Here is a 19,600-nt window from a genome sequence, read left to right as displayed (position 1 = left end):
CGTGGGCCGAACACTGCAATCGTTGATATTTTTGGAAGTTCACAAAAAAACGCCCGACTGGGATTGGGGCGTAGTAGAGCTTGGCGTTCAACATACACGATTCCTCCCAACCCACGATTTATTCGCATCGTGGCCTCTAGAACCGCCGTTCACCTCACGCATCTAGAGCAGAGCAGGCTCCCATGACACTTCAGAGGATTTGGCGGCATGGCAGAAACTCCTCGCCCGCAGCCTACAAAGATCCCCTATAAGGACTAGGACGTTCGCGTTCAACTTTTACACAGAGTACTTATAAAATTTCCTGTAGGACACCGGCAAGCCCTAGAAATTACACGGCACAGCCCCCCCCACACACAAAGCCTCTCGAGGGGAGGAAGGGGGGCGCGGGGGCCTTAGGAGGAGAAAGGCTCCTCTCGGGCGTTCCACGATGAACGCAACTTGAGAAATATAAATCCCACCTTTTGGGTGGTAAGCGTTTAGGGAGTCCCGTATGGGAACGAGTTCACGTTAGCTCGGAGGAGATTCAATAAGGGACTCCTCCGAGGGCCATTTCCCAAAGAACAAAGCGTAAATCTCCTGCCAGCTTTCCGCTTCAAAAATCACCTTCGGTTTGCCACTCCTTCCCGCCTTCTCGGTCTTGAGAGCCGCACACTCCCCCAAAAGGTGCAATGTCGTACTAGAGGGAACTCCTACGGGCGCCTCAGATGGAGCCTCAGGGTGGCCCCCTTTTTCCAAGCATCTCAGCAGCTGCTTGAGCGGCAAGAACTGCACACTGTCCGCCTGAGCAAATCAGCAGCGACACCCCCAGCAAGACGACACCAGACTGAACCAACCTCCCCCCTAATCCGCCCCAAAAAGCAGCTCGCTCGTTCACGCAACGGAGGGCAACAAGGGCAACAATCCACACCTTAATGGAGAGCACGCCGAGGGAGATCGGTATGTCTGCAGATAAGAAGCCTGCCATATCGCCGTCCCTGCATTCCATACGAGACGCATGTAGAGGCAGCAGCAGGGTCGATAGCAAGATACCAGCAGCAACAGAAATTCTCAGGAAGGGAAGCGCAGTGGCTGGTGATGGCCGCTCTCACGAGTCGCCGATGAAGACAGTCAGCTGCGGAGTTGCCTCCTTGGGGTTTAGGGGCACATTAGCGGATCCTGTCTCCCCATCGCCATCAGCAGGGGCAGTTCTGTGATGAGCACTCCGTCGCTGTTGCAGCTCCTTCCTAGTAATGAACGCCCATGCCCGTCGCTCTAGGAGGGCCCGGCGCTTATCAGAAAAGGCGACAACTCGCTGAATCAGCTCTCCTGCGCAGAGAGCACCACCCACCAAACCGCATGCACCAGACGTGCTGCACACAAGCGTACGCCTTACTTCCTTCCTCGCCTTCCCCCATTTTCGCAGCCGGGCCGTCCCGTGAGAATGGGGAATTTGCAGCAGGCACGCAGTGTGGGCATACACTATGGATCCCGCTTCCCTACTCAAGCCATAGGCCACATGCCCTCAACCGTAGATCTAGAGCTCTAAATAATCCTACGCGCACCCGTGGACACGCCGTCTGCATCAAATTGAAGTTCATTTGCATCCACAGCCAGCAGAGGCATATCTGGGAGAAGGTCGTCTCCCTCCGCTGCCAGCATGGCCATTGTAGACGCAGCCAAATCCTTGGGAACGCTCTGCTGCGCCAGCAGGTCCGTAGCGTCTGCAAAGGCCACGTAGTTGAAGGGAGCTGAGATGGCCGTTGCTGGTGCGGCTTTGCGCAGAGCGTTCCTGAGGATCCGCCTGAGCGCTTGAAAGACGAGGCGGCGGCTCCAAGCCAACGAAATGAATGCCACGGGAATGCCCTTTGCCATCAGCTGTAGTATAGTCTGGACCAGCAACGCAAGGACAGGCAGGCAGAGAAAGGGGAGAGGGAGTCTGCACGAGACGAATGGAGGTGCAAGGGACAGACACAGAAGGAAAAAAAGACACGAATACGATGCCCAAGGAAAGAAGGGCGCACGGACGGGTTAGGAACGTGAAACCATAAACAAGAAAGCAGTCTGCCCGGGAAAAAAAGGAAGAAGAAGAAGAAGAGAAAGTGGCAGGGGCGGGGGAGAAAAGGGGGAGAGGGAGGGGGTTGCCGAGCAGCCATGAAAATGCCTGCGTACTTCTGGGGCCGCAGGCCTGTGGACCTGCAAGAGACTTTCTGCAGAGTTTGCAAATCTGTCAATGTCTCCTAAGAACACAGACGCAGCCAAAAGCGTTTGGGAGGCTCCCTGAAAGTCTAGCGGAAGTGGGAGATCGGCGAGCTGTACGGTCCGGCGCGTGTTGCGTGTCTGGACAAAAGTCTTCCCATCGCTCGAAGAAGCTTTCCGTTACGCATGCGACCGATGATGTGAGCCTATATTCGTTGCTAGCCGTATCTACCCTTCGCTCTCTGTTCTTGCTTACTAAAGTGGAGTCCTTTGAGGATCTTTCTCGTATTCTCAGTTGAGGCCATCCGTCGTTCATAGGCATCCAGTTCATCCAGCAACTGATGCATCTCCGCTTCCTGCAGTGGGAGGCCTGCTGCCAGCGAGGGATAACTGGACAGAACAGCCTTGTAGCCCTCTGAATACGCCTTTAGTGCGGCTTTTTCTGCTGCTGCGAAGCCTTCAGGGTCTCCTTCACGGCCCAGAGTGCGGCTGGCCTTCAAGAGGGCCTCCGTGCTGTCTCCACAAGGAGGAATGGCAGTGCCGGGGGGAGGCGGGAACGTCGCGGAAAAAAGCACATTGTGGGGGTCGAAAGAATCCCTGGAAATCTCCTGCGGCAGCTTCCCAAGGATCACAGTACCATCGATATCAACGGCAACGAGCAGAATATGCGGCCAGATGCCCCGAAGCTCTCCCAGTGTTGTTTGGGAGACGCTCTTGGCTGCTGCCAACGGGTGGCACTCCCCTTTCGCGCAGTCTGACGGACGCGCAAAAGAGCTCTCAGGAAGGGAGGAAGCTCCCTCGGGAGGTGAGTGGGACTCTAGAGAAGCCATGAGGTCCTCGGGAGGCGTCTGTACAGCTGGAGAAGATCTATTCACGCCTACAAGAGGGGAATCTCCCCTGCCTGCGTGTGCGACACCCACTTTAGCTGTCCATAGAGGCGCGCCTTCTTGAGGGTGGGAGGGATACTCATGGGCCTGGTGCAAAAATGCCACCTCATTGGGGCCTACCCCTACGACATCTGCATTCGCTAATCCAATACATGACGCATGAAACTTCAGAATTAAGGCAAGCACTAATGCATTCGCCGCCTTCACCATATCTGCCTTCCTGAGTGCCTTGCAAGTACGCAACGGATCCAAGCAAGGGAGTCGCGTGAAGTAATGCCTTCATACCTTTTAGCGACGAGAAACATCAACAATACTTTCAGCAAAAGTACACTTATTTCTATATTTCGATCAAGTCCTACTACTGTGGGAAGCCAGATCCCCCCCTTCCCCGTTGCTTACCTGGGGTCCCGTGAAAGGGATATTGTGGGGTTTGCCTCCTTGCATATGCTACATTTTGGCTCAAGTGCATACATCGTGTTTTACTGTCTGTATTAAGCTCAAAATCTAATGCTTATTTTCCCAATAAACTGGAAGATAGAGCAGATGACTCTGCAGCTACATGCTACCTGAGTGGTTTCAGAGTGATGTCGTACCAAATAAGCAACCCTTTGATACTCTATGCTACCTTAGCTGTGTTCAAACTTTAAGTTGGTGGAATTCAAGAATATGCGATTATCGTTCTCATTTGTTACTTGTTGCAAACTAGCTCAATGCAAATCCAAGCCGTGTGTAGTGACTGGCTGAGCTGCACTCCACCGTGATTCCCTACGCCAGTTACATTTACTGCTAAATTAGTCACGAATTGACGAATCGAATTGGTTCATCGTATCGCTAAATTACCGTAGAGTATTATTTGAAGCCCGTGTTATGCACATGTGAGTTAGATGCCATCTGGACCTAGCTAAGAGTGTTTGGAAAGCGTAGAAGGTGCAGCAACGCTCACCCTAGCTGTCCCTCTTTCTTGGCGTCAGAATTCTGAAGTTCATGGGCATGAGAAAAAAAAAGGTTGTGTTTGAGAAACACTCAATGACTTCCTTGGGGTTTGTATTGAGTCTGGACCAAAGTGTCTCCTTACAGAGACGTTGCATAGAGCAGTACAGCTGATAGTGCCACACAATTCGATGCGGCTGTTACCCCCTCATCCGTATGCAGAGTATGCACTGCGATGTCAGCTGTTCCTACAATTTTTGGATGGTATTGCCCTCAACAGCGCGTTAGCTCCTGCTATCACAGAGAATATCAAATAGTTTAGAACTACACGAGGATGCACAACGCCAAAGAGCATTAAAAGTCGAAACGGACTCAGAAAATGCCGGCTGCTTGGCAAGCAAAGAAGGCACATCAGGAAAACCGAATTTTCCCGACGCATGCCGCGGCTCAGAGAAGAAAGCCTACAAAGGATCGGGCAAGTTGGGTCCCACCACGGGTCAATTTTGCGCTGGTATGTTCCCTTAAGGGTCAAGAAATGCGGGCGATACTTGACGCTGGATGTGAACTGGACATTTTACACGAGAAGACGGCGCAGAAGTACAATCTGGCTGTTCACTCGGTAGAAGAGTTCCTAAGACTCAGGTTTACTGCCAGGTGGCAGCACGCAAGGATCGACAAGGCGGTAGCGCAGATATGCCCTTTCACATTAGAACTGGGTCTCATTAGCATGGTCGCTGAAGTCTGTTGGATCTATGTGCGTGGGTTCATACTAGCTATTAAATGGGCGGCCTAATAGAGGGCTCGCATGCGTCCACAGCTGCTGGCTCAGGAGGGTAGTGTCTTGGGATGAGCTAGGGAAAAGCACATCCTGGTATGCTCAACAGTGCTCATTACACCTATGTGAAAAAGGCATAGCCAGGGCTTGAGCAAGTTGAGGCTTATTCATTGTGCTGGCGGCTCAGCAGTGCCGTACGAGAAAACGGTTCTGATCTCGCAACCCGTCTTACTGGCTCTGCAAGTGATCCCTCCTTGGAAATTCAATGAGCGTCTCAGCTGAGGAACAGCAAGAGGAGGCAAATATCATATAAAAGCTTGCCAAACTGCCAAAGCACGTTTTGAGCTAAACCGTGAGTCCTCATGCACCACGCTGCGAAGGAATTTCGTGTAGAAATTGTCAGCAGCTGAAGTCGTGGAATTATCCTAAACGCACTCATTACAACGCTTTTTTTTCTTTAAATGATTTATCTTGCCCTGGCTGTGATTGTTATTGTTAGACTACCGAAATTTAGAGTCTGGATTGCAAGCCCATTTTCCCTTTGCTCCAGCTGTCACGGCTCAGCAAAGTGATCAACTGATACTTGAGCTAATAACAGCTGATGCTTAACACATTATTCATGAGGGTCTCCACGGATAACGATATAGAGAATGTTTTTGGACGTACCTAGTTACTCGCCTGCCAGTTGACCTTCACATGACTCTTGCGAACCATCCTGATGCACATAGACAAAAAGAGCGCACCAACCACATTCTCCCGCAGTATTTGCGAGTACATGCTAAAAATGCGCAATGTCTTACCATGAGATTCTTCCTTTTGGTGAACTGGTTCACAATACAAAGATACGCTCGTCTACGCGTTGCTCTGCCCCAGCACTGGTCTACGCTGGGGAGCCCCTCTCCGTTCCAGGCCTGAACTTCGCGTTCAGCTGTCAGCTGCCACCCATAGAGGCAGAGGGATTCAGAGAACAGCTGGCTAGTGTATCCGAGCGTATGTGCAAAAAGCTCGAAAAGGACTACCATGAATTTATGAAGCGGCATTCAGTTATGTGTTTCGAGTACGGAGACTTGGTCCTGGTGGATCAGCAGGCTTTACAAGATGCATAAGAAGACAACTGCACCAAACTTTCTGGGTCCAGGTGGCTAGGTCCATTCGCTCACGAATCACTGCTCAATAATACTCTAGATGCTTCCTTAAAAGTTAGAGCTTAGTCCTAGCAGTATTGCCTTCCCAATTAAGTTTCAAAGCCCTGCCAGTCATTCGCAAACCTTGCCACACAGGCAATTAACCCCTATGAGGACGGCTGAACCACTTGAAGCAATAAAGTGCTGGACTGTGTGTCTAGTGAGCACAGATGACAGCCTAGACGAAGCTTCTAGTGAAATGGTTGGGGGAGCGCCAACCTGAGCCGTTGAGAGAGAAGCAGTCGAGGGTTTCCTTATCTGCGGGGTATTTCGCGGTTTTTGTTGGCAAAAGCAGCGAGTCGCCATGGGCCCTATCCCTTGCCTTCTCCGGCAATCATCCTTCCGCAGTGTTATGCTCTGGCTGCAATGGCCACCTGCACTTACGGCTACTGCTTGGAAAGCTTTCAATTAGCATTTCTAGAGTGCTCTTTGCACTTAGCCTAATGTGCAAGCACCCGCTGGTACTTTGTCTTTTATTTCTTCCATAGGCGGATGATTGTGGTCTTCATTGGTTGTGCACCTTGCAGCGCCTGTGTCCATCTGCAAACATGCTCCATGAGACGCTGAAGCACTGCTTGACTAGGATGAATCTAGATGTCCTAGGAGCACTTTACTAGCCTTCTGTTTTTTCTAGCAAGAGGCTCACATATTTCAGGGTTCTGACGACAGTGCTCCACCTCACCTCCTCGGTCGCGCTGGTTTGATCCCTCTTTCGTTGATGGCTAGTGCGTGTTTTCCCCGTTGATACCTTTTTTTCAATTGATGTTACTTTGCTTGCCTCACTTCCACTTTTTCGTGGCTTCGATATACTGGAATGGTGGCAACAGGGCGGGCACCATTCGGCTGTCCTGCAAGGAGTTCTAACATACTGAAAGGGGTCAGCTGGAGTGCGTGTAGGTGCGACCTCTAAGTACTTGAATCATTCACAGCTAGTTGCATATAATATCTAGAGCCTACGGTATAGGCATGGATAACGCTGGGGGTGTTTTAAAGTCGTCCGGGTGGGCGGAAGATCATGTGGGCTAACAAACAATTGGACACATTCTGCTACACGGATTACACATAACTAAGAGTTAATTTTTAAAATGACTCGTTTGTCTGGCTCTTCGTATTCCTAACTTATTGTAGACTGCTGTTTGCTCGATAGAAGAAGACGCAATGTTGTGCGCGTGTGGAGTAGATGCCTTGTGGAACTAGCTGTGAATGCTCGCAGTGCTTACAGAGTACAGCAGCACGTATCCCAGCTGCTCCTGTTCCTTCGTGTCAGGATCTCAGAGAGCTGCCGTCATGGAAAAACGGGATTTACAAAGACATTGAATAACTTTCTATTATTTTCTATCGAGACTGAATTGAAGCCCCTACCTACGGATAAACAATTACAATCTTCCGATTCTTTTACAGTCATTGAATGAGCTGTGGACAGCTGCATCGAACTGGGTGGTGCGTCCTCGTGCAACACTAGATCTAGGGCCTTCGTAGGGAGACGCAAAGCTACTGACTCACTGCAAACTTAACAAATAGTTATTAAGTGTTTTTCCAAAGATCTTTCTCTTTTACCTGCCCACAGGCCTGAGTGTCCCGATATGAGGGAAGAGGGCAAACTAGAGTACGCGTGGCTACACCTTTCAAACCTTCCTAGCACTTACTGCAGGCTGCACATAGTAGGTACCTCACACGCAGCTTTTCATCTTCATGCATCGACGTAGTGATACTCTGCAGCAAATACGACACGCTCACAGACAAGCCAAATAATCAATTTACTAGTACTTTAAACCAAATATCAATAATTTACTGTGAACTGTTTGAGTGAAACTTAGCCCAGTACATCAGGAATACCACCACACTGACATGTAGGTATGGTGGGTGTGCAAAGTGTAGGTACGACGAATTTTATGCCATCAATTTCAGTTTGTTACGGATAAGGGGTTTTGTATTACTATACTATAGTCTTTGTGCCTGGGCTTGGTGTTATCTTGAGCTACAATGCGGGATTGGCAGGGCAGCGCTTAAGGGCATCCACTTTTGCCGGGCCGCTGGTCCTCATCATGGGTTAGAGCTGAAAGGACTGAGAACATTGAAACAACAGGCGTTTTAATATGAGTATTTACCGTAAGTTTTGTGCTTTCTAGCCCATGAAAGCTGCTCCTGTTTCGCTAGGCTGGCCACGCGCGCTTCACACACTTCGGTTTCCCCATTCATAATTCTGAACTTGTTCTCTGGGTGAGCATATTTCGGTTCACAGACAACCGCGTTGAATCTTGGACACACTTGAAGCACTGCTTGAGAAAGACCGTGGACTTCCAATGATCATTGGTCTAGCACGGGGTGATCAGTGCATCGAGTGAAACTTGCGAACAGTTTAGCACTGGTCCTGCAGCCGGCCTTGCTTGTACAGTGTAAAAGAGATATAAAGAGACATAATAGAAGATATATTCGGCAGAAGAAAAGCAATCGGGCTTGTTGGACGAAAGGCGGTTCTCAGCGGCAGCATCATCTGTCTCGTGCTCTGCGGTCAGTGAAAAACACTGCTGAGTGGCGCTAGACCAGGCCAATGAAAGTGTTTTCTAAGCAAATTTTGACGGAACTTGGGTTCAGAAGAGGTCGATTTGTCTTTGGACCGTAGATCCTTGAAACAACCCGAGCTCCAGCTAAGTGTCATGCACATGAGTACTGCACATAGTACTACAACGACGACCCAAGTGGGATGATTGCCCGCGATGCCGGACCCCACACGTAAATAAAAAAGTATAGCGAAGTTGTAGGCCTAGAGCGTATCACTGACTAGGTGTATACGGAACGGAAGCTGGATATTTTGCCAAGGCGCAAATATCCCTTTCAGAAACTTCAGTCATTCATCTGAGCAATTCTGAGGGTTGATCTAAGCTCCCTTCCCGCAATTCCTATGCATCACTTCAACGGATATTTTAAATTTAAAGTATATGCACTTTCGAAGGGGGCGAACCGTAGATCTGCCCCGCTATTTTCCTCCCCGTGTGTCACACAGCGCCGACTGCGCCGTACGCCATACTTGACAGGGAGAGAGGCTAAGGCCCCCCTTGCCTAAATTATATTTTTGATTTATTGCACGTGATTAGGAAACTAGGATAATTGCGCCGAACAAGTGTACAAAGGGGCATTACGCCGTAGGGGCAGGGGCCCCCAGGGCTGGGGGTCGTTGGAGGGGGGGTGGTGTCGGTGGAGGGAGTAAGGGCTGCCAAAGTATAAACGGCGGAGGAGATTATTTTTTTGATTGGCGCTAATTTTAAAACGAGAATAGGGGTATGAAAAGCAGCCGAAAGGTTTGGAGCGAGGCCCAAACATCACACGGCGACGGGGGGTACCACCAGGTGGTTTGTGTTACTGCACACTAAACCCTTAAACCCACCGCACTCCTTGCCCCCTGTGCCTTCTTTCCTCCCCCGCCTGTTCCTCTTAAACTCATTGGCTCCCTTCTGCTTTTGTTTCAAAGGTTTAATAGGCTTGCGCAGCAGCAGCAGCAGCAGCAGCACGGGGCAGGAGCTGCAAGATACCCACATTGGGCCGGCTACAGCAGCACAATAACCCTAAATTCTCTCATTCTCCCCTCTCCCAAAAGCTCTTGCGGTGTTCTTAACTCCCCACAAGGACGAAACCACAGAAGCGCAGCTGTGTGTATACTCGAGCAGCTTGTTGTACGAGAGGGGTTGTTTCCTGAGGGGCCTTGAGGCTTTGGCTTCCTCATGCCTTAGGGTACGCCCTGAAGTCTGACGCTCCTAGCCTGAACTATAGCTGTCATAAGTTTTTCTGCTTAGCAGCAGCAGATGCTGCAGCAGCTGCTCCTCGCATAGAAACAAATCCCACTGGCTGCTGCCCTCCAGCAGCTGCACAAAGAAACGCAGCAGCACTTCGGGGCCCTTTCGATCCCGCATTTTGTAGTGCAGCCATGCAGCAACAAACTGTCTCAACAGCCTTTTCTGTTGCGAGGCAGCATGGGGGCCCATTGGCGCAGGCTGGGGTCTCCTCACACCAGAAGTGAGCCAAGTATTTATTTTTTTCTGCCTTCGGCAGCAGCAGCAGCAGCGCGTTTTAAGAGGTCGTCGCGCATCCAGAGGCAGTCAGCTAGCTACACCCACAGTGGGGGCCCTGCGACTTGAAAGGGCAATTTTTTGACAGGTGGGATTGCGGCTGGTACTGCGTGTGGTGCTCCTGCAGACTCATTCCCCCCGACGATGCTCGCATGGCGGAGTTTGAAGTCATAAGGCCCTTGGGGCAAGGCCAATACGGCAAAGTCTCGCTAGTCAGACACAAAGTGAGGAGGTCGTCGGCTGCTGCCTGTTACTCCCTCCCCGCGCCGGTTGCTTCTCTCTCCTGCGATGAAGATCCTCTCGCTTCCGTGCTGCTGCTTCTCGCTTCTTTATAGCCGCTTGGGAGTCAGATAGGGGTGGTGTGCTCTTTTTGCTCCATCGACATCGAGAATAGGGAGCAGAAGTCAACGGCTTGTGCGAGAGGCCGAGAGGCTTGTGCCATGCCCCGCGTATAAGGAAGTGTCTCCTTTTTTTCGATTTTATTGTTCAGGAGACAGGTGCTTTACTCTGTTGGAAGGCTATTTGCTATGCCGGCCTCAGGAGCCGCGAGAAGCAGCAGCTCGTATCCGAAGTAAATGTGATGCGCTCCTTGGATCATCCGCATATTGTTCGGTACTATGAACACGTCGTCCAGAGAAGGCAACAAGCTTTATATATTTTAATGGAGTTTTGCGATGGCGGAGACCTTCATAAACAAATTGAGACGGCTCACAAACACCTCGGCGGCATTCAAGAAGACAGAATTTTGCAGGTTCTTCTGCAGTTGCTGTCCGCATTGGCGTATTGTCATGAGGGCGTGGGTACGTCACTTGCACATATGTATATATACATACATACATATGTATATATACATACATACATATGTATATATACATACATACATATGTATATATACATACATACACATGTATATATACATACATACACATGTATATATACATATATGCGCATGTACACATGAACATCTACACACACATACAAATACATACACATACAAATACATACACATACAAATACATACACATACAAATACACCACTACACAGAGGGGCCCCCCAAATTTTTCTCTTGATCTCTCTTCTTGCGAGTCTTGGCACCGAGGAGGGGCACGATTGGGTGTGCGGCGTATGCTCCTAGAGGTCTAGAAGATTGAAGGGGAGTTTCCTTCTGAGTGTTTTTTTCACTCCGCTGTGTTGACGCTCGCGCCTAGCCTTTTCAGGGGCTTGCCTGCTCTGTTTGTGGGTGCTGCTGCTCGCGCAGGACTCAACAGAGTGCGCATTCTGCACAGAGACTTGAAACCATGCAACATCTTCCTGTGTAGTGATCCCCGAGCTCCAGGTGACCCCTCACGTCTTCGGGTGAAGATCGGCGATTTCGGCTTGTCGCGACACCTCAGCCTGAACAGCATGGCGCACTCATGCGTAGGAACGCCGCATTACTGGAGTCCTGAGCTGCTCAACGAGGGGCCGAAGACGTATGACAGCAAGACAGATCTTTGGAGTCTTGGGTGTCTACTGTACGAAATGGCAACTGGCAAGACGCCGTTCGCTGCAGCCCAGCAAATGCAGCAACTCCGCCAGCGCGTTGCTCTGGGCCCTAAACTCCCTATTCCCGGGTATGCACGCTACTTTGGGAGCTGCATCTTTCTTGCTGTCGCTACCCTCTCTCGCCGTCCGTCCGCAGGGGCCGTCGAAAGCTGCATGCGAGTTGAGGAGCCCTCTGCGTGCTACTGCCAGCCGAATTCCGCAGCCACCAGGCCGCGTGTTTAGTAGCCGTCTTCGGCTGCGCGCCTCTCTCCTCACCTGCCTTCTTCTCTTCGAGTCTCTGTGTTGCTGCTGCTCCTCAGGTTCTCGACGGCCTTCAACGGCTTGCTGGCAGCCTTACTGCAAGCCGATCCAGCGCGACGGCCCTCAGCCTTGGAATGCATGGGCTTCTCCATCTTCCACTCAATACCCCCTACCGAAAGACCACCGATTCCAGCGCACTGCGACAGCAGCACGCGCAGCAGCAGCTGCAGCAACGGCGGGATCGTGCGCCAGCAGTCTCTTCTCAAGGATGCAGCAGCGCCTCTTGGGACCATCGCAGAAGAAGAAGAAAATGAGGACCCCCAAACCAGCCACGACTCCAAATTCCGCAGCAGCAGCAGCCAAGGGCAGGCGCGCACGCAGCAGCAGCATCTGCAGCAGCATCTGCAGCAGCAGCAGCGAGTCACTGAACCTTACACTGGAGCCCTGCTGCGCAATACGGCCTTCGGATCTGCTGCACAGCGGAGGCAAGAGGACCTCATTCAGGCCTTGCCTCTGCAGCAGCAGCAGCAGCAGCAGCAGCAGCAGCAAGAGCTGCAGCAGGTGCAGGCGCCAACTGAGGAAGACAGGAGCAAGCCTCCCTTCCTTACGCGAGTCTTCTCTGCCTTAACGCTACGCGGTGCGAGGGATACAGAGGGACGCAGCTCGCCTCGACTGGCTGCGCCACCTGCACGCACAGCAGCAGCAGCAGCAGCAGCCCCTCTGCAGCTCGTTTCTCCCCGCACTGGCGCATGTCGGTGGCAACAAGACCTCCTGCTCCTGCAGCAACAACAGCAACAACAGCAGCTCGAGGTGCAGCAAGAGTTGCAGCAGCAGCAACACTTGGAGCAACAGCAGCTGCTGCTGCAGCAGCAGCAGCTCGAACTGCGTCAGCAGCAGCAGCTGCTGCTACAACGGCTGCAACGCCACAGCGCTGCTGCTGGGCAGCAAAGACAGAGCAGAACAGCCTCCCCTGCACTTCGGGGGTACAATGTGCCGCTGCAGCAGCGGCAGGAGGAGGAGCTGCAGCAGCAGCAGCAGCAGCAGCAGCAGGAGCTGCAGCAGCGTTTCCGCCAGCTCTGTGCTGGGTATGCGTCTCGAAACCTGCCCTCTGCTGCCGCTCCTCCTCCCGGATTTTACCCTTCTAGCGCAGCTGCTGCCACAGCGACAGCGACTGCGGGTGCTGCCGCGATGTCATGTCACCCAGCCAGCAGCAACCAACGGCTTCAGAGTCAGCAGCAACAAAGAGAGTATCAGACGCTGCGAGATCGGTCTCCTGTAGACTCTGCAAGCGGAAGGGCTGCAGGGGCTCGTAGCGGCGCAGTGCGTAACAGCAGCAACAACAGCAGCAAATGTAGCGGTAGCGGTTGGGGTGTCTTGAATTACCAGGGTTCTAACACAAGTCCACAGACTCCAGGAGCAGCTGCAGCAGGCAGCACTTTGTTTCCCCCCATGCCACGGCTTGAGCGCAGATGGAATGAGGAGCTGCGCTCTGCCGCTATTGCAGCAGCAGCAGCACCAGCAACACCACCTGCAGGAGCCAGGCCAGCTCCTACTACTGCTACTACTCCTGCTGCTGCTGCTGCTGCTGCTGCTGCAGCAGGAGCAGGACGCAGCTCCTCATTCAATCTGCGCTTAAGAACTCCCCGCAGCAGTGCCAACTGTGCTGCCGCCGCCGTCGGTCCTGCCGTCTCTACAGCAGCAACACCTCGAGGCCCCCTATCACGAAGAAGCAGCTTTTGCGCAGCATCAGCGCCTGCCCCTGTCTCTGCTGCCGCTGGACTGCTGCGGCAGCCCTCAGACGAGCGGCAGAGTCGGCTAGTGGTATCCCCTTCCAACGCATCCACGCCTCGCACGGCCTCGTCAGCAGCTCCCCCAAGAGCCACAACAAGCGTGTCGGGGAGCAGCCGATCCCCCAGGGGCAGCACCACATCCGCTGGCTTCGCTGCTATTGCCGGAGGCAGCAACAACGCGAGCAGTCGGGTGACAGCGCCACGCAGCAGCTGCAGCAGCAGCACCCCTCGGGCAGCTGCGGCCTCCTTTGCCGCCAACGAGAAAAACAGCAGCAGCAGCACCCCTCGTGGAAGTGCGGCAGATCTTGGAGCTCGTCTCGCCTTCGATGGCGCTAGAGAGACTCGTCTTCTCGAGACACTCTCGCAAAACAGACGGGCCGCACGGCTTAGCGAGGGGAACTGGCGGGTAGGCGAGCAGTTCGCGGAAATCCGACGTTCTGATTGGTTAGAGGAGGCTGCTTTTGCTCTCCCTGCTGCTCTTCATGCAACGGGAACGAAACTGACACCCCAAACCGGAGACTTCGTTTCGGGAGCCTCAACGAGTGCCTCCGGCTGCACCTCCTCAGGGGCATCCCGGTGGGAGCAACCAAACCTCTCTGGAGAGCTTCAGCAACAGCTTCAGCAGCACCAGCACCAGCAGCACCAGTACCAGCACCAGCAGCAGCAGCAGCTTCAGCAGCAGCACTATCACAACCCTTTCCTTAAGCCGCTCGAAGGCCCCCTGCAGCACCACATGCACAGGAGGGCTTCAGACTCAGGAGCAGCCCTGCGTGGCAGGGGCCCCCCCCACTCCCAATCAGGCGTCTCACCCGTTGCTCCTTATGGTCAGCATGGGATCTACAGAAGCGGCTGCAGCAGGAAGAGCTGCACCAGCAGCGGCGTGCAGCAGGAAGGCCTGCAGCAGACTCAAGCCTCGCCCTAGGCACCGCCAGTAACACACACCACCACCTCCCTCGTGTAGCAGAGCTGCATGCCCTTATGGCGCCCCGTACGCGTGCTGCTGCCGATACAGCAGACGCGCGCGCTAATAGGTCCTTTCAGCTAGCCACCTCTAGCTATGCAGCTGTAGCCACCTCTAGCTGTGCAGCTGTAGCCACCTCTAGCTATGCAGCTGTAGCCAGCCCGAAGGCCTGGCCTAGCCACTGAGACTCAGGGGGTCTGGAGAGATTCTTTTTTGTTTCTCGCCTCTTTGTTGGCATCTCCGGGGCCGCCTTTTACTTGGCGAACACGACGCGGATAGCAAGGCTCTCACCCTCCTATGACGGGTTTCTCAAAGGCGGCGTGCAGCAGCGACGGGCGTTACAATAACTGAACAAAAGGTTTGTGCCTACAGGGGCCCTGTTTTTTGCGTTGAAATGTTGCTGCTCCACGTCCTCCTCACATATGCGTTACATTGGGCGCTAGTTGACTTGTCGCTCGAGGATCGGCTCTAGAGAGAAGTGCTCTTGTAGCTTCCCGTCTTTTGCCCGTTGGCTAGTGCGAGCAGCAGATAGTATCCGCAGCTACTCCCTGGCTATCGCGCTAGCTACCCGCAAAGTGTCGCTGGCTAGCTGACAGCGTAGCAAGAGGGATCGGGGAGGGAGGGTAGGGGGAAGAGGGAAAGGAGGGGGGAAAGCGGCGCATGACTGGCGCGCTCAGAGAGACGCAGAGCAAGGAAGAGCTAACTCCTGCTATTCCTACTCGTTGGCGAGACACCACAATTACAGTTGCCGCTGTAGGGGCCTGTCATAAAGGGCGGCTTTTTCGCTCATTTCTTTTATCCGCGTCGAGGATAAGAGCGCGAAGCGCAAACGGAATTGACGCTGCAATGGCAGCTGCCTAATTGGTTGGCTTAAACGCCAGAAGCCAACAAACACCCTGCTGCCTCTTCTGCTGCAGTAGGTCGCTAAGATTTAGATAGCCTCGGGACGGTGGATTTGCGCCTTGGAACGTCAGTAGTACGGCCCAAAGGAAAACAAAAGACGGAATTCGTAAGGGTGCTGTCGAGACACCTCCCTCCCAGCACCACCAGGCTACCCTGCGCCAGACCAGCAGCACCAGCCAGCCGCAATGCGATCACCGTGAAACAAGCCAAAAAAACACTACACTTTACACAAGGGGCAGCAGCAGCACATGCGTGACACTGCGCAGGTGCGGCTGCTCTGCAGACACAGGGCCAAACAGCAGCCAACACCCCCAGGCTACAGGAAGAAAAGAACAGGCAGCAGCAGCACCACCACCATCACCACGTCAGCTCACCATGGAAATATTGTATGCCGATAATTCAAACGCGTTTGGACCCGGTGAGGAGAGAGACACCACGGACCAAGACATGGTTAGCAGCTGCAGCTGAAATACGCAGTCTGCAGCAACAGCAGCAAAGAGAGCAAAAGCCCTAGCAGCAGCCCTGTCCAACACATGCAGTACGAGACTCTTCCCACAAAGCACGCAACGCAATGCAGTGTTGCCGCGATTCACGCTTTCCCAACCGCCGCTGCTGTGACTGGAGCAGCAGCCAAGGCAGATCCGAAGCAGAACCTCCTCCACCCCCCGTGTGCTGAGAAAGAACCCTCTCCTCCCCCTACCTGCGCAGGCCTCTCCTTGAGCGTTGCGTCCTCCGTAGACGAAAAGCGCATCCCGTTGAATGCATGCAGAATGCCTGCAACGGAGCAAGTGCGAGCAAAAGCAACAGTCACAAAAGAGCCTTGTGAGCGGCCTACGTGGCACTGTGTGTCATCTCCTGGCGACCAGAGTCGTTTTTATTCTAAAAGCGTTCCCACACAGAACGTTTGCTGCTGCAGTGGCTGCGAGCCGTAGGCCCTCTCTCCCCCTGCCACCCTGCCACGCCGTGTGCCTCTTTTTGTCCACCAGGTACGTCGGAAAAGGGCGAAATTGAGGGAGCATCAACGAGCAGCAAGCAGGGAGCTGCGGAACGGAGAGAGCGGAGAGAGGGAAAGGTAGAGGGAGAGGTGGCCCAGCAGCAGCAGCAGAGACAGCAGCAGCAGCAGTCAGAGACTGACCGCATGCGTGGCTCGGGAGGTGAGCCTCTAGTGGTGAGAAGACACCAGACCCTTTCTTCAGGGTAAAACCTAAAAACTTCGTTGGTAAGCCCCACATTGCTGGAGCTGCCATTAGGATCGCTGCTGCTGCTACTGCTGCTGCTACTGCTGCTGCTACTGCTGCTGCTGTCTTGGCGCAAGCCTCCAAAGACGATGATGGTGCCCCCTACGGGATACATCTTTGCAGCAGCGGCAAGCTTTTCCTTGGCTTCAGGCAGGGTGAGAGCTGGTTTCTGCTGCAGCTGCTGCTGCGATTGATCCGGCGGGATAACAAAAGCAGGTCTAGGACTGCTGCTGCTGCTGCTGCTGCTGCTGCTGCACCACAGCAAGGCGGAGTGATGGGCGTGCCCAGGAGCATTCAACTGGGGCCCCTCGGTGATCCAGAAGGAAGGAGGCAGCAGCCACGGCTCTGTCCTGTGCTGCCACTGACACGCGAGCACGTCAAAGTACCAGCAGTCAGACAGCCTGTGGCAGGGGCAGCAAAATCCAGCACCGCACCAGCAGCACAAGCGGGCATGAAGGAAGCGTGTTGCATCAAAAAACAAGTCGCTTCCTTCCGGCATGCGACCCTCTCCTGGGGCCAGAGTGTATTTCGTTCTACAGAGATGCGCCGTTGCAGCGTGCTCAAGCCGACCCCAACAAGGTAGCACACACTGTCCCCTCACACCGCTGCAGCCGACAGCAGCAGCAACTGCAGCAGCGGCAACGGCAGCAACTACAGCAGCAGCAACTGCAGCAGCAGCGGCTACAGCAGCAACAACTACAACAACTACAGCAGCGGCAACTACAGCAGCAGCAGCAGCAACTACAGCAGCAGCGGCTACAGCAGCAGCAACTACAACAACTACAGCAGCAGCAACTACAACAACTACAGCAGCGGCAACGGCAGCAACTACAGCAGCAGCAGCAACAGCTACAGCAGCAGCAGCAGCAGCAACTACAGCAGCAACAACTACAACAACTACATCAGCGGCAACGGCAGCAACTACAGCAGCAGCAACAACTGCAGCAGCAGCAACTACAACTACAAAAACTACAGCAGCAGCAACTACAACTACAAAAACTGCAGCAGCAGCAATTACAGCAGCGGCAACGGCAGCAACTAGAGCAACGAGGAGCGCCGAGGGTGTGTGTAACTTACACGCAACCCTCCGCGTCTAGGCCTCCGTACAGCACCAGAATCAGCGCTTCTTTAGAGGGTCTAAAGAGGGTGAGCGACATGGCAGTGCGAGGGCAAGGATGATGCTCAGTGTTGCCTTCCGCGTTTGCCCCCTTCGAGGGGGCTGCTGTCTCTGGTGCTGTTGCTGCCGTTTCTGCATTCTGCGCGAGAGGGCCCCCCCGTGCCCTTCGCGCAGAACCAGAAGACAGCAGAATCCACGCGTCCTCCTCAGTGGCATAGGCCCAGAGATCGGAGAGAACGTAAGGCTCCAGCTCGTAAACGCTCCTGCGGCAGTGCTGCCGCAGCGACTCCTCCTGCTGCTGCGCATGGCGCTTTGAGAGCTGCTGCGTCATACGCCATATTTCCGAAACCGAGCCGTCCATGGCTGCACGTGCTTGTACGAGACCCCGAAGCAACTCCGCCCTTTCTGCCCATTGCTGCTCTACCTGCTGCTCCTTCTGCTGCAACCACCACCCCTGCCGCTCTTCAGTCCTGCTCTCTGCAAGCCTGGAGAAGCATCCGCTGCTGCACCGCCTTTGAGGGACCTCGAGCGCTTCGCTTCTCCCCCGAAGAAGCGCTCTGGGGGTCTCTAAGGGCCCCAGAGATACAGCGCGACGGCCAACTTGGCAAAGAGATCCCCTTCTCGGATGCAACGTAGCACCACCAAACACCACCATAAGAGGCCCCACCCCGCAGGCCCCCTGCCCAAAGCGACCCGGAGGGCGAGGGCCCTTCTTCCCCACTTGTTCCCAGAAGCGAACACCTGAGGCCCCCCACAGGATACACACACACAAGCCACACCATGATAGGTACACATGCGTATAAAATAGACATATGTACATACATATATATATGTTTATATAAGTATATTTAGGCTTATGTATTTGTGTATATATGTATATGTGTACATACGAATATATATGTATATATATGTATGTATATTTATGTATACTTGTATATATATGTACATTTATGTATATATGCACTACATATATGCATATATGTACTTCTGTAAATGTGTATGCTAATTTTAAAATGTATGGGCACGTGTTTATATATATATACATATATATATATATATATATGCACGAACATAATACGAATATGTGTATCCATACACCCATGGATGGATGGATACACATGCACATACATATATGTAATATAAATAAATATATATATATACATATATACATGTGTAGACACATGTGTATATATGTGGATGTATATACATCCATGCGTATGTAGAGTCGCATACTCGTATAGACACATCGATGTATAGGCGTGAGCGCGTACTCAAAGAGGCGCCAACTACAGAGAGAGAGACACCTATGTATACGGAAAAACAAAAGCACGCCAAAGCCGTATAAACCCCACATGCGGTGGGGAGGAGAAGACATAAACACGAGCTGTCTTTAGAAAATCATGCATCCGCTGCATGGCGCTTGTTGGCCACGCTTCACACAAGCACTGAATTGTCTGAACTGCGAAGGAATCAGGAAATGGAGGCGGCCTTGGCTTACAGCGGAGGGGCGGGCTTCGAAGAGGAGGCACTGCCGCCAAGTTGCTGTTGGGATCTGGAAGAGACGCAGGAGGAAGGAAACACGGGACGGAGCATTCGAGGGGGGGGGGGGGGGGGAAAAAAGTTTGTGAAAGGGGGTTGGGAAAAAAGGAAGGTTGGCTAGATGGAGGAGAGGAAGGGGCGCATGTTTCTAGAGGGGCAAAGGGGGTGGAGGAAGATGGGAGTGGGAAAAGAAAGAGGGAAAGGAAAAAGATAAAAAAAGAAAGAAAAAAAAAAAGATGAGAGGATGAAAA

General features: G+C 53.0%; 3 protein-coding genes across 3 annotated transcripts; 1 reads left to right on the top strand and 2 right to left on the bottom strand.

Annotated features, from left to right (window-relative positions):
- Positions 1–507: 507 nt before the first annotated feature.
- Positions 508–3,272, bottom strand: LOC34620996. Its single transcript, XM_026337159.1, has 6 exons — positions 2,415–3,272; positions 2,149–2,289; positions 1,542–1,854; positions 1,089–1,305; positions 875–974; positions 508–750 (listed from the first exon to the last, which is right to left on the bottom strand). The coding sequence occupies exons 1-6, from the start codon at positions 3,270–3,272 to the stop codon at positions 508–510; spliced, it is 1,872 nt and encodes a 623-aa protein (XP_026192944.1).
- Positions 3,273–10,161: 6,889 nt separating this feature from the next.
- On the top strand, positions 10,162–16,656 carry LOC34620994 (probable serine/threonine-protein kinase nek2). Its single transcript, XM_026337158.1, has 10 exons — positions 10,162–10,239; positions 10,506–10,815; positions 11,275–11,629; positions 11,861–12,166; positions 12,287–12,362; positions 12,499–12,546; positions 12,605–12,697; positions 12,804–13,342; positions 13,862–14,260; positions 16,563–16,656. Exons 1-10 carry the CDS (start codon positions 10,168–10,170, stop codon positions 16,654–16,656), a joined length of 2,292 nt encoding a protein of 763 aa, XP_026192943.1. The 5' UTR covers positions 10,162–10,167.
- Positions 16,657–17,766: 1,110 nt separating this feature from the next.
- On the bottom strand, positions 17,767–19,497 carry LOC34620993 (the record flags this gene model as incomplete). The annotated part of the gene is made up of 2 exons (XM_026337157.1): positions 17,767–18,551; positions 19,309–19,497. Coding segments are annotated over 2 exons (974 nt in total), but the record flags the coding sequence as incomplete, so codon positions are not given.
- Positions 19,498–19,600: the final 103 nt, after the last annotated feature.

The sequence above is a fragment of the Cyclospora cayetanensis genome, unplaced genomic scaffold, assembly GCF_002999335.1.
Source record: "Cyclospora cayetanensis isolate NF1_C8 unplaced genomic scaffold, CcayRef3 CcayRef3_contig_169, whole genome shotgun sequence".
Classification (NCBI taxonomy): Eukaryota; Apicomplexa; class Conoidasida; order Eucoccidiorida; family Eimeriidae; genus Cyclospora; species Cyclospora cayetanensis.
Note: the sequence above shows the minus strand (reverse complement) of the source record. Positions and strands in the feature narration are given on the sequence as shown.

Coding starts and splice junctions, on each gene's coding strand:
- LOC34620996 (XM_026337159.1), bottom strand. CDS start 3,272: ATGGTGAAGGCGGCGAATGCATTAGTGCTTGCCTTAATTCTGAAGTTT. Junction 1,855..2,148: donor ACAGGCCTGCGGCCCCAGAA/GTACGCAGGCAT, acceptor ACTATACTACAG/CTGATGGCAAAGGGCATTCC. Junction 1,306..1,541: donor TGCAGACGGCGTGTCCACGG/GTGCGCGTAGGA, acceptor CTCTCTGCGCAG/GAGAGCTGATTCAGCGAGTT.
- LOC34620994 (XM_026337158.1), top strand. CDS start 10,168: ATGGCGGAGTTTGAAGTCATAAGGCCCTTGGGGCAAGGCCAATACGGC. Junction 12,167..12,286: donor CGCAGCAGCAGCAGCCAAGG/GCAGGCGCGCAC, acceptor TGCACAGCGGAG/GCAAGAGGACCTCATTCAGG. Junction 12,547..12,604: donor GCTCGTTTCTCCCCGCACTG/GCGCATGTCGGT, acceptor GCAACAACAGCA/GCTCGAGGTGCAGCAAGAGT.